Here is an 18,439-nt window from a genome sequence, read left to right as displayed (position 1 = left end):
TGCAATCTCTCCGAAAGCCATACTCGATGACAAAAGACGACCCGACTTGGCTAAATGGGCAAACCAACTTTTTGACACCTTGAACACAAAAACATGCAATGTTTTGACGCTGTTTCCTTATTGGGATTCCCCCACGTTTTCACAGACCCTAGGAATGGTGCCGCCGACCCTGCAAAAGGCCGAAATAGAAACCGCTAAAACTGACTTTTTTCCCTCAGAAATGCAATATTGACGAAATCTCCGTTAAAGATTGTAATAATTTAATCAAAACATATAACAGTGTAATATATAAAATATATATAAAAATGCACAAAGTTTTGATGCCGTCCCCATGTCAAGAAGCACCCTCGATTTTATTGACCCTTGGTGCGGCGCTGCCGACCCGGCAAAAGGTCAAAATCGTGACCCCTGAATTCAAATTTTTTTTTTCTTTTTTCCCGGTAGCAATTATAATATCCCTGAAAAAGAATAACAAATTAATAAAAGCATAAAACGACGAAATCTACAACTCACCTACTAGACGCAACGGAAAACGAAGTTTTGGAAACTAAAACACTAAAAGCGCATAATGTTTTGATGCCATTTCCTTGCTGGGATGCCCATTCGTCCTTCTGAATCCTAAGCGCGGCGCTGCTGACCTGGCAAAAGGTCAAAAGCGTGACCCTTGGATTCGTCTTTTTTCCTGGAAATAACAGTATACTGAAAACATCCTTGAAAAAGAACAAAATAAATTAATAAAAGCGTAAAACCACGCAAATTACTACTTCCCGACTCGACGCAACGAAAAATGATGTTATTGGCACCTAAAACATTAAAAACGTATAATGTTTTGATGCCGTTTCCATGTTGGAATGCCCCCTCGTCCTCCTGAATTCTGGGTGAGGCACTGCCGACCCGGCAAAAGGTCAAAATCATGACCCTTGAATTCGACCTTTTTCCGACAGCAACGAAAACACTGACAATATCCCTGAAAAATAATAACAAATTAATAAAAACATAAAACGACGAAATCTACAACTCACCTGCTAGACGAAATCGAAAAACGAAGTTTTTGACAACTAAAACATTAAAAACGCATAATTTTTTGATGCCATTTCCATGCTAGGATGCCCCCTCTTCCTTCTGAATCCTAAGCGCGGCGCTGCTGGCCTGGCAAAAGGTCAAAAGCATGACCCCTAAATTCGACTTTTTTCCTGGCAGCAACAGTATACTGTAAACATCCCTGAAAAAAGAACAAAATTAACTAATAAAAGCGTAAACTATGCAAATTCCTACCTCCCGTCTCAGCGCAACGGAAAACGATGTTTTGGCACCTAAAACATTAAAAACGTATAATGTTTTGATGCCGTTTCCAAGTCGGTATGCCCCCTCGCCCTTCTGAATTCTGGGTGTGGCGCTGCCGGCCCGGCAAAAGGTCAAAATTGTGACCCTCAAATTCGACCTTTATAATAGTAGCGGTATAACGAAAATATCCCTGAAAAAGTACATAATTAATTAACAACAACAGAACACTAAATGTATATACAAACCTACTGACATATACGAACCTCCCCAACGATGCTTCTTATAAATCCATGGCATCGCTTTTCTTTTTAAATCCCACCGGACAAATTTAAAATCCTGGACAATCTGGACCTGCAAAAGAAAAGACAAAAACTAAAATCAGACAAAACAAAACTAAACACACAGATATACTTATCTAATCCAATTTTCTACATCCAATTCCATGGACATATACGAGCGTCGGCCCAAAGCAAAGCATCTTGGCCCGGCGTCCATAAGATGCCTCCTTTCCCTGGCGAGACGACCCACAGAAGCGACGACCCTGGTGACTCCAAAGCAATGACGACGCTCTCGCCGACACATTGATGAACTCCAGCTGAAGTGCAGAAACTCCCTGGACCCTGGAATAAAACGGCGACGCGGGAATCCACTACGCATTGAAGAACTCCAGCTGAAATGCAGCAACTCCCTGGACCTAGGAATACGACGGCGGCGCGGGAATCCACTGCGCTTTGGACCATTTGACGGCTGGAGATGAGACCCATGGGCGGGTTGGCAGCCTCCTGCAAACTAAAACCTAAATTGACGGCGGCGCGGGATCTAAACACGAAAATAAAAACACTGACGACTGGTGAAATTGCAGTAACAAAAATGAATACTCAAACGCAAAATAACGGCCGCTGTGGTGGTAAAAAGTACCACATTTGACAGCCGGCTTAAATTTACACCATGAATACATACCAGAAACGCTGGCCCAACTCTTTTTAAAATTGGCGCGCAGCCTGCGGCTCCAAATAACTGGGACAAAACTCCCTTTCCCCACCGGCAAAGACTCCTGAGGCTCGATGCTTCCGTCCTTCTGGCGGGGGCATCTGAAAATAGAAACAATACAAATCTTAAAACTTAAATTAATTGACAAATGCAAATTTCCTAAACCTTTAAAATGTAAACAAACAAAAACCATATGTTAATGTTACCATCCACGCAATGTTTATAAGTAAGAAAATACCAAACCATGTATACTTACCACACCTGTCCAACCCCCACACTCATCCCCACAAATGTACAAATTCAAAAACGAAAATAATTGTACCTAGATATTGCACTCTGTGTAATCACAGGCAAATAAATGCGTGGATGCGGGGCAGAAATAAATCATTCTGTCTCCGTACTTTCACCAGAAACGTCAAAAAAAAAATCAAAACATAAAACAGAGCACTATATAATAATATATATAAAAATCCACAATGTTTTGATGCCGTCCCTTTTCCAGGAAGCCACTCGATTTTATTGACCCTTGGTGCGGCGCTGCCGACCCGGCAAAAGGTCAAAATCGTTACCCTTGAATTTCGACTTTTTCTGGTAGCAACGATAACACTGACAATATCCCTGAAAAAGAAAAACATATTAATAAAAGCATAAAACTACGCAACCTACTACTTCCCTACTAGGCGCAACGAAAAACGAAGCTTTTGTCATCTAAAATATAAAAATCCTATAATGTTTGGATGCCGTCTCCATGTTGGGGTGCACCCTCGTCCTTCTTGACCCTAGGTGCGCCGCTGCTGACCCGGCAAAAGGTCAATTTCGCGACCCTTGAAATCGACTTTTTTCTGGCAGCAACGGCATACAGACAAAATCCCTGTAAAATCATAAAACAAATTAAAAAAACAAATTTATAAAAACATAAAATCACGCAACTTACCATTTCCCGACTCGGCGAAATGAAAAACGACGATTTCGGCACCTAAAACATTAAATAACTAAAATGTTTTGATGCCGTTTCCAAGTTGGGAAGCCCTCTCGTCCTTACGAATTCCAAGTGCGGCGCTGTTGACCCGGCAAAAGGTCAAAATCTTGACCCTTAAATTCCACCTTTTCTTGGTAGCAACGGCATACTGACAATATCCCTGAAAAAGAGCAAAATAAACTAACAACAACAGAAAACTAAATGCATTTACAAACTCACTGACAAACACGAACCTCCGACGATGCTCTTTATAAATTCAAGGCAATGCATTCCTTCCCAAATCCCACCGGACAAAAATGAAAAATCCTGGACGAATTGGACCTGCAAAAGAAAAGACAAAACTAAAATCAGACAAAACAAAACTAAACACATAGATATACTTATCTAATCCAATTTTCTGCATCCAATTCCATGGACACTTACGAGCGTCGGCCCAAAGCAAAGCATCTTGGCCCGGCGTCCACAAGATGCCTCCTTTCCCTGGCGAGACGACCCACAGAAGCGATGACCCTGGTGACTCCAAAGCAATGACGACGCTCTCGCCGACACACGATGAACTCCAACTGAAGTGCAGCAACTCCCTGGACCCTCGAATAAGACGGCGACGCGGGAATCCACTACGCACCGAAGAACTCCAGCTGAAATGCAGCAACTCCCTGGACCTCGGAATAAGACGGCGGCGCGGGAATCCACTGCGATTTGGTCCATTTGAAGGCTGGCGATGAGACCCATGGGCGGGTTGGCAGCCTCCTGCAAATTAAAATCTAAACTGACGGCGGCGCGGGATCTAAACACGAAAATAAAAACACTGACGACTGGTGAAATTGCTGTAACAAAAATGAATACTCAAACGCAAAATAACGGCCGCTGTGGTGGTAAAAAGTACCACATTCGACAGCCGGCTTAAATTTACACCATGAATACATACCAGAAACGCTGGCCCAACTCTTTTTAAAATTGGCGCGCAGCCCGCGGCTCCAAATATCTGCGGCTCCAAATAACTGGGACAAACAACTCCCTTTCCCCACCGGCAATGACTCCTGAGGCTCGATGCTTCCGTCCTTCTGGCGGGGGCATCTGAAAATAGAAACAAAACAAAATTTTAAAACTTAAATTAATTGACAAATGCAAATTTCCTAAACCTTTAAAATGTAAACAAACAAAAACCATATGTTAATGTTACCATCCACGCAATGTTTATAAGTAAGAAAATACCAAACCATGTATACTTACCACACCTGTCCAACCCTCACACTCATCCCCACAAATGTACAAATTCAAAAACGAAAATAATTGTACCTAGATATTGCACTCTGTGTAATCACAGGCAAATAAATGCGTGGATGCGGGGCAGAAATAAATCATTCTGTCTCCGTACTTTCACCAGAAACGTCAAAAAAAAAAAAAAGTTAATAAAAAATATTTTAAATTGCCTAAAATTGTTTATAACAATTACAATTTAAAATACAATCGAAAGTACAAAGCAAACGAAAAATAAACGGGACAGTTAAGTGAAAATCTCCACAAGTGAAAAGACAAAAGCAAAGCTCAAATAGCAAAGTTAATAAAAAATATTTTAAATTGCCTAAAATTGTTTATAACAATTACAATTTAAAATACAATCGAAAGTACAAAGCAAACGAAAAATAAACGGGACATTTAAGTGAAAATCTCCACAAGTGAAAAGACAAAAAATTCCCGGCCGCAAAATTTATACAGAAACAATACGACAAACAATTAAAATAAACCATTAAAATAAACATATTAAAAAGCATATAAATTCGGTTTTTTCGGTGAAATACTTTGAGACAAATCGACAAACTCAGCGAGCTGCAGATTTTATTAAAGAAGAGGAGCCATAAAGAAGAACCATAAAGAGGAGCTATAAAGAGGAACCAGAAAGAAGAGCCATAAAGAAGAACACTAACGTCGCAAAGAAGGAAGAACGCAAAAAAGAGGCAAAGAAGGACTAGCAAAGAAAAGGAATTGTACCAAAGGACCCGCCAAAACCAAAGTCAGGGTATTTATACCACAAAAAGTATCGTTCCTTTACATATAGTCAGCAGATATTATGGCCCATGTAATACTCTCTGACGATTCTTCAAATGACGAGGCGCTCTCTCTTTTCTCGAGCCCAGAAAGTCAAAATACCCCTTTCTACCTGGAAATCTCGCCCATGTCCCATAATTCTAACAACTCTCAGTTTAATATCAGTATAATAAACATGAAAAAATCGCCTTCCAAATCTGCAATTAACAGTCTAAAAAACCCTTCCGAGGCTGCTATAAAAATTATAAATTCACTTACATATAAGGGGAAAGAGAATAGAGAAAACAAAAATGCCCAAAAAGACCCGCTCTTCCTTACTAATACTAATAAAGAAACAGCTGGCGCCAAAAGTAGCGTCTCAAATGGGCCAGTGGTTTCCCCTCTTTCTATCACACATACAAATAGGGGGAAAAAATTGACAACAGCTCACAACACTAATGCAGCTGAAATTACTAATACCAATACGGATGACAAAAAGAGCGGCGCTCTTAGAAATTTCCCTTTCCCCACACATGAAGACAACAGCATGGAGAGAAACCTCAGCACATCTACAAAAATTGGCTCTAAAAGCATTTCCCCTCACTCTCTCTCACCTACACACACAAGCAAGGTTATTAACATAAGCACAAACAGCCGCTCAAAAAGTCCCGCGCTTGCAAATGCTGACACACTACATAAACTAGCCAATATATATGACAATAGCAGGGACCACAACCAAGGTGAAACACAACATAAATTTATAACTCGCAATACTTTTTTCCAAAACTTATATCCTAAACCTGACATTTCCAAACTAAGCTTAAAAAAGAAACCCACCATTCTCGCGGAAACTACAAAAAAGCAAAGCATCTCCCCCCAACTGAAAGGCGCTTCTTTGTGTTCCCCGGTTCAGGCTAATTTAAATTCCAAAGTCACCACTACTCACTCTATGGGTAACACATCTGCATCCAGAACCCTCAACCGGCCTGCAGCCAAGCGGGACCTTTTTAATTCACCCCCCAATAGCACGAACGCACCGCCTATGAGTTTTTCGGAAGTGGTGGCCGGAACCGGTCCAGGAATTGTGGCATCCTCTGATCCGGCACCAATTACGAAAACCCCGGGCAAGCGCCCAAATACCAACATGGACATGGGTAGCTTTAGCTATAAAACGCCCAATAAAAAAGCATGTGTGCCCACCAATTTTGCGACCCCAAACCCTTTCCCCCCCCTAGCCACCCCCATCTTTAAAAGTAAGGCGGCCAAAAGTATTGTCGAGGAAATAAAAGCCCCCCGCCACCCAGTCGAGAGTGAAAAGGCCTCTGCACGCAGCGCACCGGCGCAAACTGAAATTGCCCCCCCTCCCCCTAAAAATTCGGCTACCGAACTGCCCCCGTGGCAAATAGTGCCACAGAGCCGCAGGGCCCCCCCTATTCATATAGAAAACGTTAGGGAAATTGTGCCACTACTGGAAAAACTAAATTACTCAGCAGGGGTAGACAGTTTTACAACAAAAACGTCTATAGGAAACGGTGTAACTATTCAGGCGAAAGACTTGACTGCACATAGAACAATTAAAGACATACTAGCTAAAAGTGGCATCCCATTCTATTCAAACCAGAATAAATCTGAAAGGGGTTTCAGAGTTGTTATTCGTCACCTGCACCCCTCTACCCCTTGCTCGTGGATCACTAGCGAGCTGCAGAAGCTCGGCCTCCAGACTAAGTTCACAAGGAACATGACAAATCCTGCAACTGGTGGCCCGATGCGGATGCATGAGATAGAAATTGTCTCGGCCGTGGACGGAAGCCACCTTCGGATCCTCTCCATCAAACAGCTTGGCGGACAAAAAGTGGAAATAGAAAGGAAAAACAGGACGAGGGAACCGGTCCAGTGTTTCAGGTGCCAGGGCTTCAGGCATGCTAGGAACACATGTATGAAGCCCCCAAGGTGCATGAAGTGCGCTGGCCAGCATTGGTCTAGTGAGTGCACTAAGCCAAGATCAACCCCCGCCACCTGTTCAAACTGCCAAGGAAACCACATCAGCGCATATAAGGGGTGCCCTGCCTATAAGGCAGAGAAGCAAAAATTAGCAGTTAATAGAATAGATTTTCACAAAATTAGGACAATAATGGACGCAAAAAGCAACAATAACGAACGGCAGCCCCCCCCCCTTTTCAACAAGACCCCCCGACTACCTTATAGTACCGAAATGGCCGAAGCCCGAAAGGAAGCCGCCAGGAAGTCTGCAATGAACCCGTTCCGGCAAAATGTGAAGGATAGTAGACCAAATCTACCACACTTTTCCTCACATGAAGCTGCAATCCAAAAACGCCTAAATAAATGGCGCCGGAATGCAAACAAGTCCTCCACAAATGGCAGGGCCAAGGTCAAGGCCCCAAACATGACTAGAAACCCAGCGCAAAGACATCTGGAAAAATTCCAGAACAGGCTTCGAAATGATCAAAATGTGCATAAGGAACAGAAAAATGTAGAAAAAAAAATGGAGCGCAAACAGGGAAATCATGACAGCCCCCCGACAACGAGTAGAGCTGCTATGGCAAACCTGAAGCCAAGGATTGTGAAGGAGACAACGCCCTCACCCCAAAATACCAACACTCTTCCGAAAAATAGTCACCCCGACGACCCAGTCATTAAACTAGCAAATAGAGTCGACAATTTGGAAAAGAAAATTGATATTTTAATGGCTTTAATTATACAAGGAAGACAAAATGACCCTGACATGGAAACGTCGATGTAACTGTATTTAAAACAAAACTATTAAAAGACTGAAAAGAAAAAGACTCCGACGGCGTTTTTAGCAACTATGTCCTAGTGGCAGAAACTCGCCAAATCTCCCTCTTGACAACCTGTAAACAAGGAAATAACTATATATAATATTATATAAAATATTAAAACGACACTCACCAGCAAGCAATCCGGACTAAAAAATCTCTTGACAATGTATTCCTGCTGACCCCTACGAAGAAGACGTGAAGGATGCCACCCACTAGGACCCGCACAGATGAATCTGGAAGTAGATGGACAGGAGAAGGATCAACGCGCGGCATAAACATGATGAATTTAAGTCGACTCATTGCAGCAGCGTATGCAAAACGTCACTTTTCTGAACTTTTTGCTGCAGATCCTTTGAAATGCCCAGAAACAATGTCCTGAAACAACAGCTGAAATCCCTACGAAAGCCATACTGGACTGCAAAGGACGACCCAACTTGGCGTAATTGAAAAACTAACTTTTTGGCATTTAGAACACAAAAAACATACAATGTTTTGACGCAGTCTCCTTATTGGGATTCCCCCACGTTTTTACAGACCCTAGGCGTGGTGCTGCCGACCCGGCAAAAGGTCGAAATCGTAACCCCTGAATTTGACTTTTTTTTCCCTCAGAAATGCAATAATGACAAAATCTTTGTTAAAGATTGAAATAATTTAATCAAAACATAAAACAGAGTACTATATAATAATATATATAAAAATTCACAATGTTTTGATGCCGTCCCTATGTCAAGAAGTTCCCTCGATTTTATTGACCCTTGGCGCGGCGCTGCCGACCCGGCAAAAGGTCAAAATCGCGACCCTTAAATTCGAATTTTTCCTGGTAGCGTTGATTATACTGACAATGTCCCTGAAAAAGAATAACAAATTAATAAAAGCATAAAACTACGCAACCTACTACTTCCCTACTAGGCGCAACGGAAAATGAAGTTTTTGGCACCTAAAACATTAAAAACCTATAATGTTTAGATGCCGTCTCCACATCGGGGTGCCCCTTTGTCCTTCTGAACTCTAGGTGCGGCGCTGCTGGCCTGACAAAGGGTCAATTTCGCGACCCTTGAATTTGACATTTTCTGGCAGCAACGGTGTACAGACAAAGTCCCTGAAAAATTACAAAACAATTTATAAAACAAATTTATAAAAACACAAAGCTACGCAACTTACCATTTCCCGACCCGGTGAAATGGAAAACGACGATTTTGCATCCAAAACATAAAAAAAACGTATAATGTTTTGATGCCGTTTCCATACTGGGATGCCCCCTCGTCCTTCCGAGTCCTAAGTGCGGCGCTGCTGACCCGGCAAAAGGTCAAAATCGTGACCCTCAAATTCGACTTTTTCCTGGTAGCAACAGTATACTAAAATATCCCTGAAAAAGTACAAAATAAATTAATAAAAGCGTAAACTACGCAACTTACTACTTCCCGACTCGGCGCAAGGAAAATGATTATTTTTTGCACCTAAAACATTAAAAAACGTAAAATGTTTTAATGCCGTTTCCATGTTGGAATGCCCCCTCGTCCTCCTGTATCCTGGGAGCGGCGCTGCCGACCCGGCAAGAGGTCAATATCGTGACCCTTAAATTCGACTTTTTCCGGGCAGCAACGGTATACAGACAAAATCCCTGAAAAAGAACAAAATAAATTAACTACATCAGAAAACTAAATGTATAAACAAACCTACTGACATATACGAACCTCCCAAACGATGATTATCATAAAACCATGGCAATGTCTCCCTTCCCAAATCCCACCGGACAAATCTGAAAAATCCTGGACAATCTGGACCTGAAAAAGAAAAGACAAAAACTAAAATCAGACAAAACAAAACTAAACACATAGATATACTTATCTAATCCAATTTTCTGCATCCAATTCCATGGACTTTTACGAGCGACGGCCCAAAGCAAAGCATCTTGGCCCGGCGACCATAAGATGCTTCCTTTTCCCTGGCGAGATGACCCACAGAAGCGACGACCCTGGTGACTCCAAACAAATGACGACTTTCTCGCCGTTACCCTGTTGAACTCCAGCTGAAATGCAGCAACTTCCCTGACCCTGGAATAAGACGGCGGCGCGGGAATCCACTGCGCATTGAAGAACTCCAGCTGAAATGCAGCAACTCCCTGGACCTTGGAACAAGACGGCGGCGCGGGAATCCACTGCGCTTTGGACCTTTTGACGGCTGGCGATGAGACCCATGGGCGGGTTGGCGGCCTCCTGCAATTTATCTGGCAGACGCGGTGCTGCTGGCAACAACAAACTCCACGAAAGCGATGTTTTCTCTGCCCAAAAAAAAGCAGACTCCATCGCCAAATGTTGCCAGCGGACCCAAAGAAATCTAAATTGACGGCGGCGCGGGATTTTCACACGAAAATAAAAATCTGACGACTGGTGAAACTGCTGTAACTAAAATGAAAACTCAAACGCAAAATAACGGCCGCTGTAGTGGTAAAAAGTACCACATTTGACAGCCGGCAAAAATTCCACCATGAATACTACTTACCAGAAATGCTGGCCCAACTCGAAATTTCGAATTTCGCGCGCAGCCTGCGGCTGCAAAAAAAACTGGGACAAAGAAACTCCCATTCCCCACCGGCAATGACTCCCGAGGTTCGATGCTTCCGTCCCTCTGGCGGGGGCATCTGAAAAAAGAAATAAAACTAATATTATACTTAATTAAATTGAATAATGTAAATTGGAACTTCAAAATGTAAACAAACCAAAATGTAAACAAACTAAAAACCATATGTTAATGTTACCATCCACGCAATGTTTATAAGTAAGAAAATACCAAGACATGTATACTTACCACACCTGTCCAACCCTCACACTCATCCCCACAAATGTACAAACTCAAAAACGAAAATAATTGTACCTAGATATTGCACTCTGTGTAATCACAGGCAAATAAATGCGTGGATGCGGGGCAGAAATAAATCATTCTGTCTCCGTACTTTCACCAGAAACGTCAAATAGAAACATCTCAAAAAGTCGCTCAATCTGCGCTTCTTGTGTAGCAATTCGGTTTCCCGATATGTCGTCTCCTTTCCTTTTCTTTCTTTCCTACGCAGTAGAGTGTAGTGGCGCCAGTGTTGTTAAAGCTGTTGAGTATAGTGGCGGCAGTGTGGTGTGTTGGTAAAGCAGTTGTGTGTTGTTTAATACCGCTATCCGCACTGGCGCTACTATACAGAACAGCTTATACAAGTGGTGCCAATAGAAACATCTCAAAAAGTCGCTCAATCTGCGCTTCTTGTGTAGCAATTCGGTTTCCCGATATGTCGTCTCCTTTCCTTTTCTTTCTTTCCTACGCAGTAGAGTGTAGTGGCGCCAGTGTTGTTAAAGCTGTTGAGTATAGTGGCGGCAGTGTGGTGTGTTGGTAAAGCAGTTGTGTGTTGTTTAATACCGCTATCCGCACTGGCGCTACTATACAGAACAGCTTATACAAGTGGTGCCAATAGAAACATCTCAAAAAGTCGCTCAATCTGCGCTTCTTGTGTAGCAATTCGGTTTCCCGATATGTCGTCTCCTTTCCTTTTCTTTCTTTCCTACGCAGTAGAGTGTAGTGGCGCCAGTGTTGTTAAAGCTGTTGAGTATAGTGGCGGCAGTGTGGTGTGTTGGTAAAGCAGTTGTGTGTTGTTTAATACCGCTATCCGCACTGGCGCTACTATACAGAACAGCTTATACAAGTGGTGCCAATAGAAACATCTCAAAAAGTCGCTCAATCTGCGCTTCTTGTGTAGCAATTCGGTTTCCCGATATGTCGTCTCCTTTCCTTTTCTTTCTTTCCTACGCAGTAGAGTGTAGTGGCGCCAGTGTTGTTAAAGCTGTTGAGTATAGTGGCGGCAGTGTGGTGTGTTGGTAAAGCAGTTGTGTGTTGTTTAATACCGCTATCCGCACTGGCGCTACTATACAGAACAGCTTATACAAGTGGTGCCAATAGAAACATCTCAAAAAGTCGCTCAATCTGCGCTTCTTGTGTAGCAATTCGGTTTCCCGATATGTCGTCTCCTTTCCTTTTCTTTCTTTCCTACGCAGTAGAGTGTAGTGGCGCCAGTGTTGTTAAAGCTGTTGAGTATAGTGGCGGCAGTGTGGTGTGTTGGTAAAGCAGTTGTGTGTTGTTTAATACCGCTATCCGCACTGGCGCTACTATACAGAACAGCTTATACAAGTGGTGCCAATAGAAACATCTCAAAAAGTCGCTCAATCTGCGCTTCTTGTGTAGCAATTCGGTTTCCCGATATGTCGTCTCCTTTCCTTTTCTTTCTTTCCTACGCAGTAGAGTGTAGTGGCGCCAGTGTTGTTAAAGCTGTTGAGTATAGTGGCGGCAGTGTGGTGTGTTGGTAAAGCAGTTGTGTGTTGTTTAATACCGCTATCCGCACTGGCGCTACTATACAGAACAGCTTATACAAGTGGTGCCAATAGAAACATCTCAAAAAGTCGCTCAATCTGCGCTTCTTGTGTAGCAATTCGGTTTCCCGATATGTCGTCTCCTTTCCTTTTCTTTCTTTCCTACGCAGTAGAGTGTAGTGGCGCCAGTGTTGTTAAAGCTGTTGAGTATAGTGGCGGCAGTGTGGTGTGTTGGTAAAGCAGTTGTGTGTTGTTTAATACCGCTATCCGCACTGGCGCTACTATACAGAACAGCTTATACAAGTGGTGCCAATAGAAACATCTCAAAAAGTCGCTCAATCTGCGCTTCTTGTGTAGCAATTCGGTTTCCCGATATGTCGTCTCCTTTCCTTTTCTTTCTTTCCTACGCAGTAGAGTGTAGTGGCGCCAGTGTTGTTAAAGCTGTTGAGTATAGTGGCGGCAGTGTGGTGTGTTGGTAAAGCAGTTGTGTGTTGTTTAATACCGCTATCCGCACTGGCGCTACTATACAGAACAGCTTATACAAGTGGTGCCAATAGAAACATCTCAAAAAGTCGCTCAATCTGCGCTTCTTGTGTAGCAATTCGGTTTCCCGATATGTCGTCTCCTTTCCTTTTCTTTCTTTCCTACGCAGTAGAGTGTAGTGGCGCCAGTGTTGTTAAAGCTGTTGAGTATAGTGGCGGCAGTGTGGTGTGTTGGTAAAGCAGTTGTGTGTTGTTTAATACCGCTATCCGCACTGGCGCTACTATACAGAACAGCTTATACAAGTGGTGCCAATAGAAACATCTCAAAAAGTCGCTCAATCTGCGCTTCTTGTGTAGCAATTCGGTTTCCCGATATGTCGTCTCCTTTCCTTTTCTTTCTTTCCTACGCAGTAGAGTGTAGTGGCGCCAGTGTTGTTAAAGCTGTTGAGTATAGTGGCGGCAGTGTGGTGTGTTGGTAAAGCAGTTGTGTGTTGTTTAATACCGCTATCCGCACTGGCGCTACTATACAGAACAGCTTATACAAGTGGTGCCAATAGAAACATCTCAAAAAGTCGCTCAATCTGCGCTTCTTGTGTAGCAATTCGGTTTCCCGATATGTCGTCTCCTTTCCTTTTCTTTCTTTCCTACGCAGTAGAGTGTAGTGGCGCCAGTGTTGTTAAAGCTGTTGAGTATAGTGGCGGCAGTGTGGTGTGTTGGTAAAGCAGTTGTGTGTTGTTTAATACCGCTATCCGCACTGGCGCTACTATACAGAACAGCTTATACAAGTGGTGCCAATAGAAACATCTCAAAAAGTCGCTCAATCTGCGCTTCTTGTGTAGCAATTCGGTTTCCCGATATGTCGTCTCCTTTCCTTTTCTTTCTTTCCTACGCAGTAGAGTGTAGTGGCGCCAGTGTTGTTAAAGCTGTTGAGTATAGTGGCGGCAGTGTGGTGTGTTGGTAAAGCAGTTGTGTGTTGTTTAATACCGCTATCCGCACTGGCGCTACTATACAGAACAGCTTATACAAGTGGTGCCAATAGAAACATCTCAAAAAGTCGCTCAATCTGCGCTTCTTGTGTAGCAATTCGGTTTCCCGATATGTCGTCTCCTTTCCTTTTCTTTCTTTCCTACGCAGTAGAGTGTAGTGGCGCCAGTGTTGTTAAAGCTGTTGAGTATAGTGGCGGCAGTGTGGTGTGTTGGTAAAGCAGTTGTGTGTTGTTTAATACCGCTATCCGCACTGGCGCTACTATACAGAACAGCTTATACAAGTGGTGCCAATAGAAACATCTCAAAAAGTCGCTCAATCTGCGCTTCTTGTGTAGCAATTCGGTTTCCCGATATGTCGTCTCCTTTCCTTTTCTTTCTTTCCTACGCAGTAGAGTGTAGTGGCGCCAGTGTTGTTAAAGCTGTTGAGTATAGTGGCGGCAGTGTGGTGTGTTGGTAAAGCAGTTGTGTGTTGTTTAATACCGCTATCCGCACTGGCGCTACTATACAGAACAGCTTATACAAGTGGTGCCAATAGAAACATCTCAAAAAGTCGCTCAATCTGCGCTTCTTGTGTAGCAATTCGGTTTCCCGATATGTCGTCTCCTTTCCTTTTCTTTCTTTCCTACGCAGTAGAGTGTAGTGGCGCCAGTGTTGTTAAAGCTGTTGAGTATAGTGGCGGCAGTGTGGTGTGTTGGTAAAGCAGTTGTGTGTTGTTTAATACCGCTATCCGCACTGGCGCTACTATACAGAACAGCTTATACAAGTGGTGCCAATAGAAACATCTCAAAAAGTCGCTCAATCTGCGCTTCTTGTGTAGCAATTCGGTTTCCCGATATGTCGTCTCCTTTCCTTTTCTTTCTTTCCTACGCAGTAGAGTGTAGTGGCGCCAGTGTTGTTAAAGCTGTTGAGTATAGTGGCGGCAGTGTGGTGTGTTGGTAAAGCAGTTGTGTGTTGTTTAATACCGCTATCCGCACTGGCGCTACTATACAGAACAGCTTATACAAGTGGTGCCAATAGAAACATCTCAAAAAGTCGCTCAATCTGCGCTTCTTGTGTAGCAATTCGGTTTCCCGATATGTCGTCTCCTTTCCTTTTCTTTCTTTCCTACGCAGTAGAGTGTAGTGGCGCCAGTGTTGTTAAAGCTGTTGAGTATAGTGGCGGCAGTGTGGTGTGTTGGTAAAGCAGTTGTGTGTTGTTTAATACCGCTATCCGCACTGGCGCTACTATACAGAACAGCTTATACAAGTGGTGCCAATAGAAACATCTCAAAAAGTCGCTCAATCTGCGCTTCTTGTGTAGCAATTCGGTTTCCCGATATGTCGTCTCCTTTCCTTTTCTTTCTTTCCTACGCAGTAGAGTGTAGTGGCGCCAGTGTTGTTAAAGCTGTTGAGTATAGTGGCGGCAGTGTGGTGTGTTGGTAAAGCAGTTGTGTGTTGTTTAATACCGCTATCCGCACTGGCGCTACTATACAGAACAGCTTATACAAGTGGTGCCAATAGAAACATCTCAAAAAGTCGCTCAATCTGCGCTTCTTGTGTAGCAATTCGGTTTCCCGATATGTCGTCTCCTTTCCTTTTCTTTCTTTCCTACGCAGTAGAGTGTAGTGGCGCCAGTGTTGTTAAAGCTGTTGAGTATAGTGGCGGCAGTGTGGTGTGTTGGTAAAGCAGTTGTGTGTTGTTTAATACCGCTATCCGCACTGGCGCTACTATACAGAACAGCTTATACAAGTGGTGCCAATAGAAACATCTCAAAAAGTCGCTCAATCTGCGCTTCTTGTGTAGCAATTCGGTTTCCCGATATGTCGTCTCCTTTCCTTTTCTTTCTTTCCTACGCAGTAGAGTGTAGTGGCGCCAGTGTTGTTAAAGCTGTTGAGTATAGTGGCGGCAGTGTGGTGTGTTGGTAAAGCAGTTGTGTGTTGTTTAATACCGCTATCCGCACTGGCGCTACTATACAGAACAGCTTATACAAGTGGTGCCAATAGAAACATCTCAAAAAGTCGCTCAATCTGCGCTTCTTGTGTAGCAATTCGGTTTCCCGATATGTCGTCTCCTTTCCTTTTCTTTCTTTCCTACGCAGTAGAGTGTAGTGGCGCCAGTGTTGTTAAAGCTGTTGAGTATAGTGGCGGCAGTGTGGTGTGTTGGTAAAGCAGTTGTGTGTTGTTTAATACCGCTATCCGCACTGGCGCTACTATACAGAACAGCTTATACAAGTGGTGCCAATAGAAACATCTCAAAAAGTCGCTCAATCTGCGCTTCTTGTGTAGCAATTCGGTTTCCCGATATGTCGTCTCCTTTCCTTTTCTTTCTTTCCTACGCAGTAGAGTGTAGTGGCGCCAGTGTTGTTAAAGCTGTTGAGTATAGTGGCGGCAGTGTGGTGTGTTGGTAAAGCAGTTGTGTGTTGTTTAATACCGCTATCCGCACTGGCGCTACTATACAGAACAGCTTATACAAGTGGTGCCAATAGAAACATCTCAAAAAGTCGCTCAATCTGCGCTTCTTGTGTAGCAATTCGGTTTCCCGATATGTCGTCTCCTTTCCTTTTCTTTCTTTCCTACGCAGTAGAGTGTAGTGGCGCCAGTGTTGTTAAAGCTGTTGAGTATAGTGGCGGCAGTGTGGTGTGTTGGTAAAGCAGTTGTGTGTTGTTTAATACCGCTATCCGCACTGGCGCTACTATACAGAACAGCTTATACAAGTGGTGCCAATAGAAACATCTCAAAAAGTCGCTCAATCTGCGCTTCTTGTGTAGCAATTCGGTTTCCCGATATGTCGTCTCCTTTCCTTTTCTTTCTTTCCTACGCAGTAGAGTGTAGTGGCGCCAGTGTTGTTAAAGCTGTTGAGTATAGTGGCGGCAGTGTGGTGTGTTGGTAAAGCAGTTGTGTGTTGTTTAATACCGCTATCCGCACTGGCGCTACTATACAGAACAGCTTATACAAGTGGTGCCAATAGAAGCATATTTTTTAGAAGTGCAGAGTTGCCAGTGTACACAATTCATTAAAAGCGCAGTGTTGCCACCTTGCACAGTTTTTAAAAGTTAAATGGCGCCACCACGCACAATTGGTATAACAAGTACAGTGGCGCACCTTCACAACGGCTTATACAAGTATAAATATACACAAACGTCAAATATAAAGGCACAGTGGCGCCACTACGCACAACTAGTGTAAAAAGTACAGTGGCACATTTTATACAATGGCTTATACAAGTATAAGTATACGAAAAAGTCAAACACAAAGGCACTGTGGCGCTAGTATGTACATTTTACATTTAAATTGAGGCCGTTAAATTACGTCAAGTATATATATTCAATGGCGCCACTATTTAAATTTTACATAGAAAGTGAGGCCGTTAAAATATGTCAAGTATATTTATTTTGTGGCGCAACTATATATATTATACACGTAAAGTAAACCATTCTACACAATGCATGTCAAATGTAGAACATTCGTACCAACAATGTATGCATTTTACATTAATCATGTAGATATAAAGCAGGCCAAGTTTACATACACAGTGGCGCCAGTATGTACTTTTGACATGTATAAAGTAAACAATTTTACACAACGCATGTCAAATATACATGAGCTGTGACGTCAATTTATACATATTACATTACAAATGTAGCTAGAAAATAAGCGAAGTAAACATACACAGTGGTGCTATTGTACACAACTGCATAAAAAGTATATTAAAAAAAGCTAGCAGGGTCGTCACTATAAACATATTAATTAGAGGCACCCAAATACTCCACCAAGTAAATGTTAATTTAAAGAAGTGTGTTTAACGGCAATTTAAATAAATTTTTTTTAATGATAATCAATAAAATAAATTATTTCCGTTAAACTCTGCAAAATAGACACAATTAAAAAACAACGCATTATTAAGAAAATGAGTGTGTGCAATTCGGCACCACATTAAAAAAAGCTCCATTTAAATTATTATAAAGCTTATCTTGTTTCAATAATAAAATAAACGGGTACAAATTACAAGCAACTGGTACACTCTTTTTTCGGATTATATTCGGTTGCAATAATAAAATATGCCATTTACATATATGTATATCCAACTCCCATTTTCGCAGCTATTTTGGTTTACGGTAATATGAACATAACTTTTGAACACTCCTACTCCTTCTGAGACGGCCATTTTCGATGGCAATATAAAAGGCAATTCGTAGATATATGCATCTCATTTACCCGCCGCCATTTTGTAACTGTGTGTGAGAGCAAAAGCTAGGCCACTCCTACCTACAGCTCGTCCGAACGCAGCGGAGCGTCTAAAGTTAGAGCACAAAATGGTCGCGTAAAAAGAGCCTAAATATATTAAGATACCTTCTCATGGGGTCTCTTTCATTACAGCAAACGCAAAATGGTGTTAAACGGCAAATAGAGATTTATATATATATAATTTGACTCTCATTTTGGACTACATATTTCTGGGAACAAGAGAGCAAGAAGTGGCCTGAACATTGATTTTCTCTGGATCTCAAAATAGCGACGGATAAAAGAACTATAGATATATTAATATTTACACTAATTTCCATCTCCCAG

At 42.5% G+C, this 18,439-nt stretch overlaps 1 protein-coding gene and 1 long non-coding RNA gene across 6 annotated transcripts; both read right to left on the bottom strand.

The window, feature by feature from the left end:
* Positions 1-289: 289 nt before the first annotated feature.
* Positions 290-1,633, bottom strand: LOC120446549. 3 transcript variants are annotated; one of them, XR_005615864.2, is made up of 6 exons: positions 1,548-1,633; positions 1,276-1,474; positions 1,023-1,222; positions 765-967; positions 514-710; positions 290-458 (listed from the first exon to the last, which is right to left on the bottom strand). It is a non-coding gene; the product is annotated as an uncharacterized LOC120446549 (long non-coding RNA). The 3 variants fall into 3 exon arrangements; XR_005615863.2 differs by having other exon boundaries at positions 514-967; XR_005615865.1 differs by having other exon boundaries at positions 518-967.
* Positions 1,634-2,717: 1,084 nt separating this feature from the next.
* On the bottom strand, positions 2,718-3,653 carry LOC120446548. 3 transcript variants are annotated; one of them, XR_005615861.1, is made up of 5 exons: positions 3,473-3,653; positions 3,317-3,413; positions 3,209-3,250; positions 2,948-3,145; positions 2,718-2,892 (listed from the first exon to the last, which is right to left on the bottom strand). XR_005615861.1 is itself a non-coding variant. In XM_039627564.1 (4 exons), the coding sequence occupies exons 1-4, from the start codon at positions 3,623-3,625 to the stop codon at positions 3,054-3,056; spliced, it is 384 nt and encodes a 127-aa protein (XP_039483498.1). In that variant the 5' UTR covers positions 3,626-3,653; the 3' UTR covers positions 2,718-3,053. The 3 variants fall into 3 exon arrangements, 2 of the variants coding, with proteins under 2 accessions (XP_039483498.1, XP_039483499.1); XM_039627564.1 differs by having other exon boundaries at positions 2,718-3,145; XM_039627565.1 differs by having other exon boundaries at positions 2,718-3,145; positions 3,487-3,653.
* Positions 3,654-18,439: the final 14,786 nt, after the last annotated feature.

The sequence above is a fragment of the Drosophila santomea genome, chromosome 2R, assembly GCF_016746245.2.
Source record: "Drosophila santomea strain STO CAGO 1482 chromosome 2R, Prin_Dsan_1.1, whole genome shotgun sequence".
NCBI classification, from domain to species: domain Eukaryota; kingdom Metazoa; phylum Arthropoda; class Insecta; order Diptera; family Drosophilidae; genus Drosophila; species Drosophila santomea.
This window is presented reverse-complemented; position numbering and strand designations above follow the sequence as displayed.

Bases quoted from the DNA above. Each gene is read 5' to 3' on its own strand.
- LOC120446548 (XM_039627564.1), bottom strand. From the start codon at position 3,625: ATGTGTTTAGTTTTGTTTTGTCTGATTTTAGTTTTGTCTTTTCTTTTG. The intron at 3,251-3,316 runs GTAAGGACGAGA...TTAATGTTTTAG, and splicing joins CAGCGCCGCACTTGGAATTC to GTGCCGAAATCGTCGTTTTT. The intron at 3,146-3,208 runs GTAAGTTGCGTG...ATGATTTTACAG, and splicing joins TTTCGCCGAGTCGGGAAATG to GGATTTTGTCTGTATGCCGT.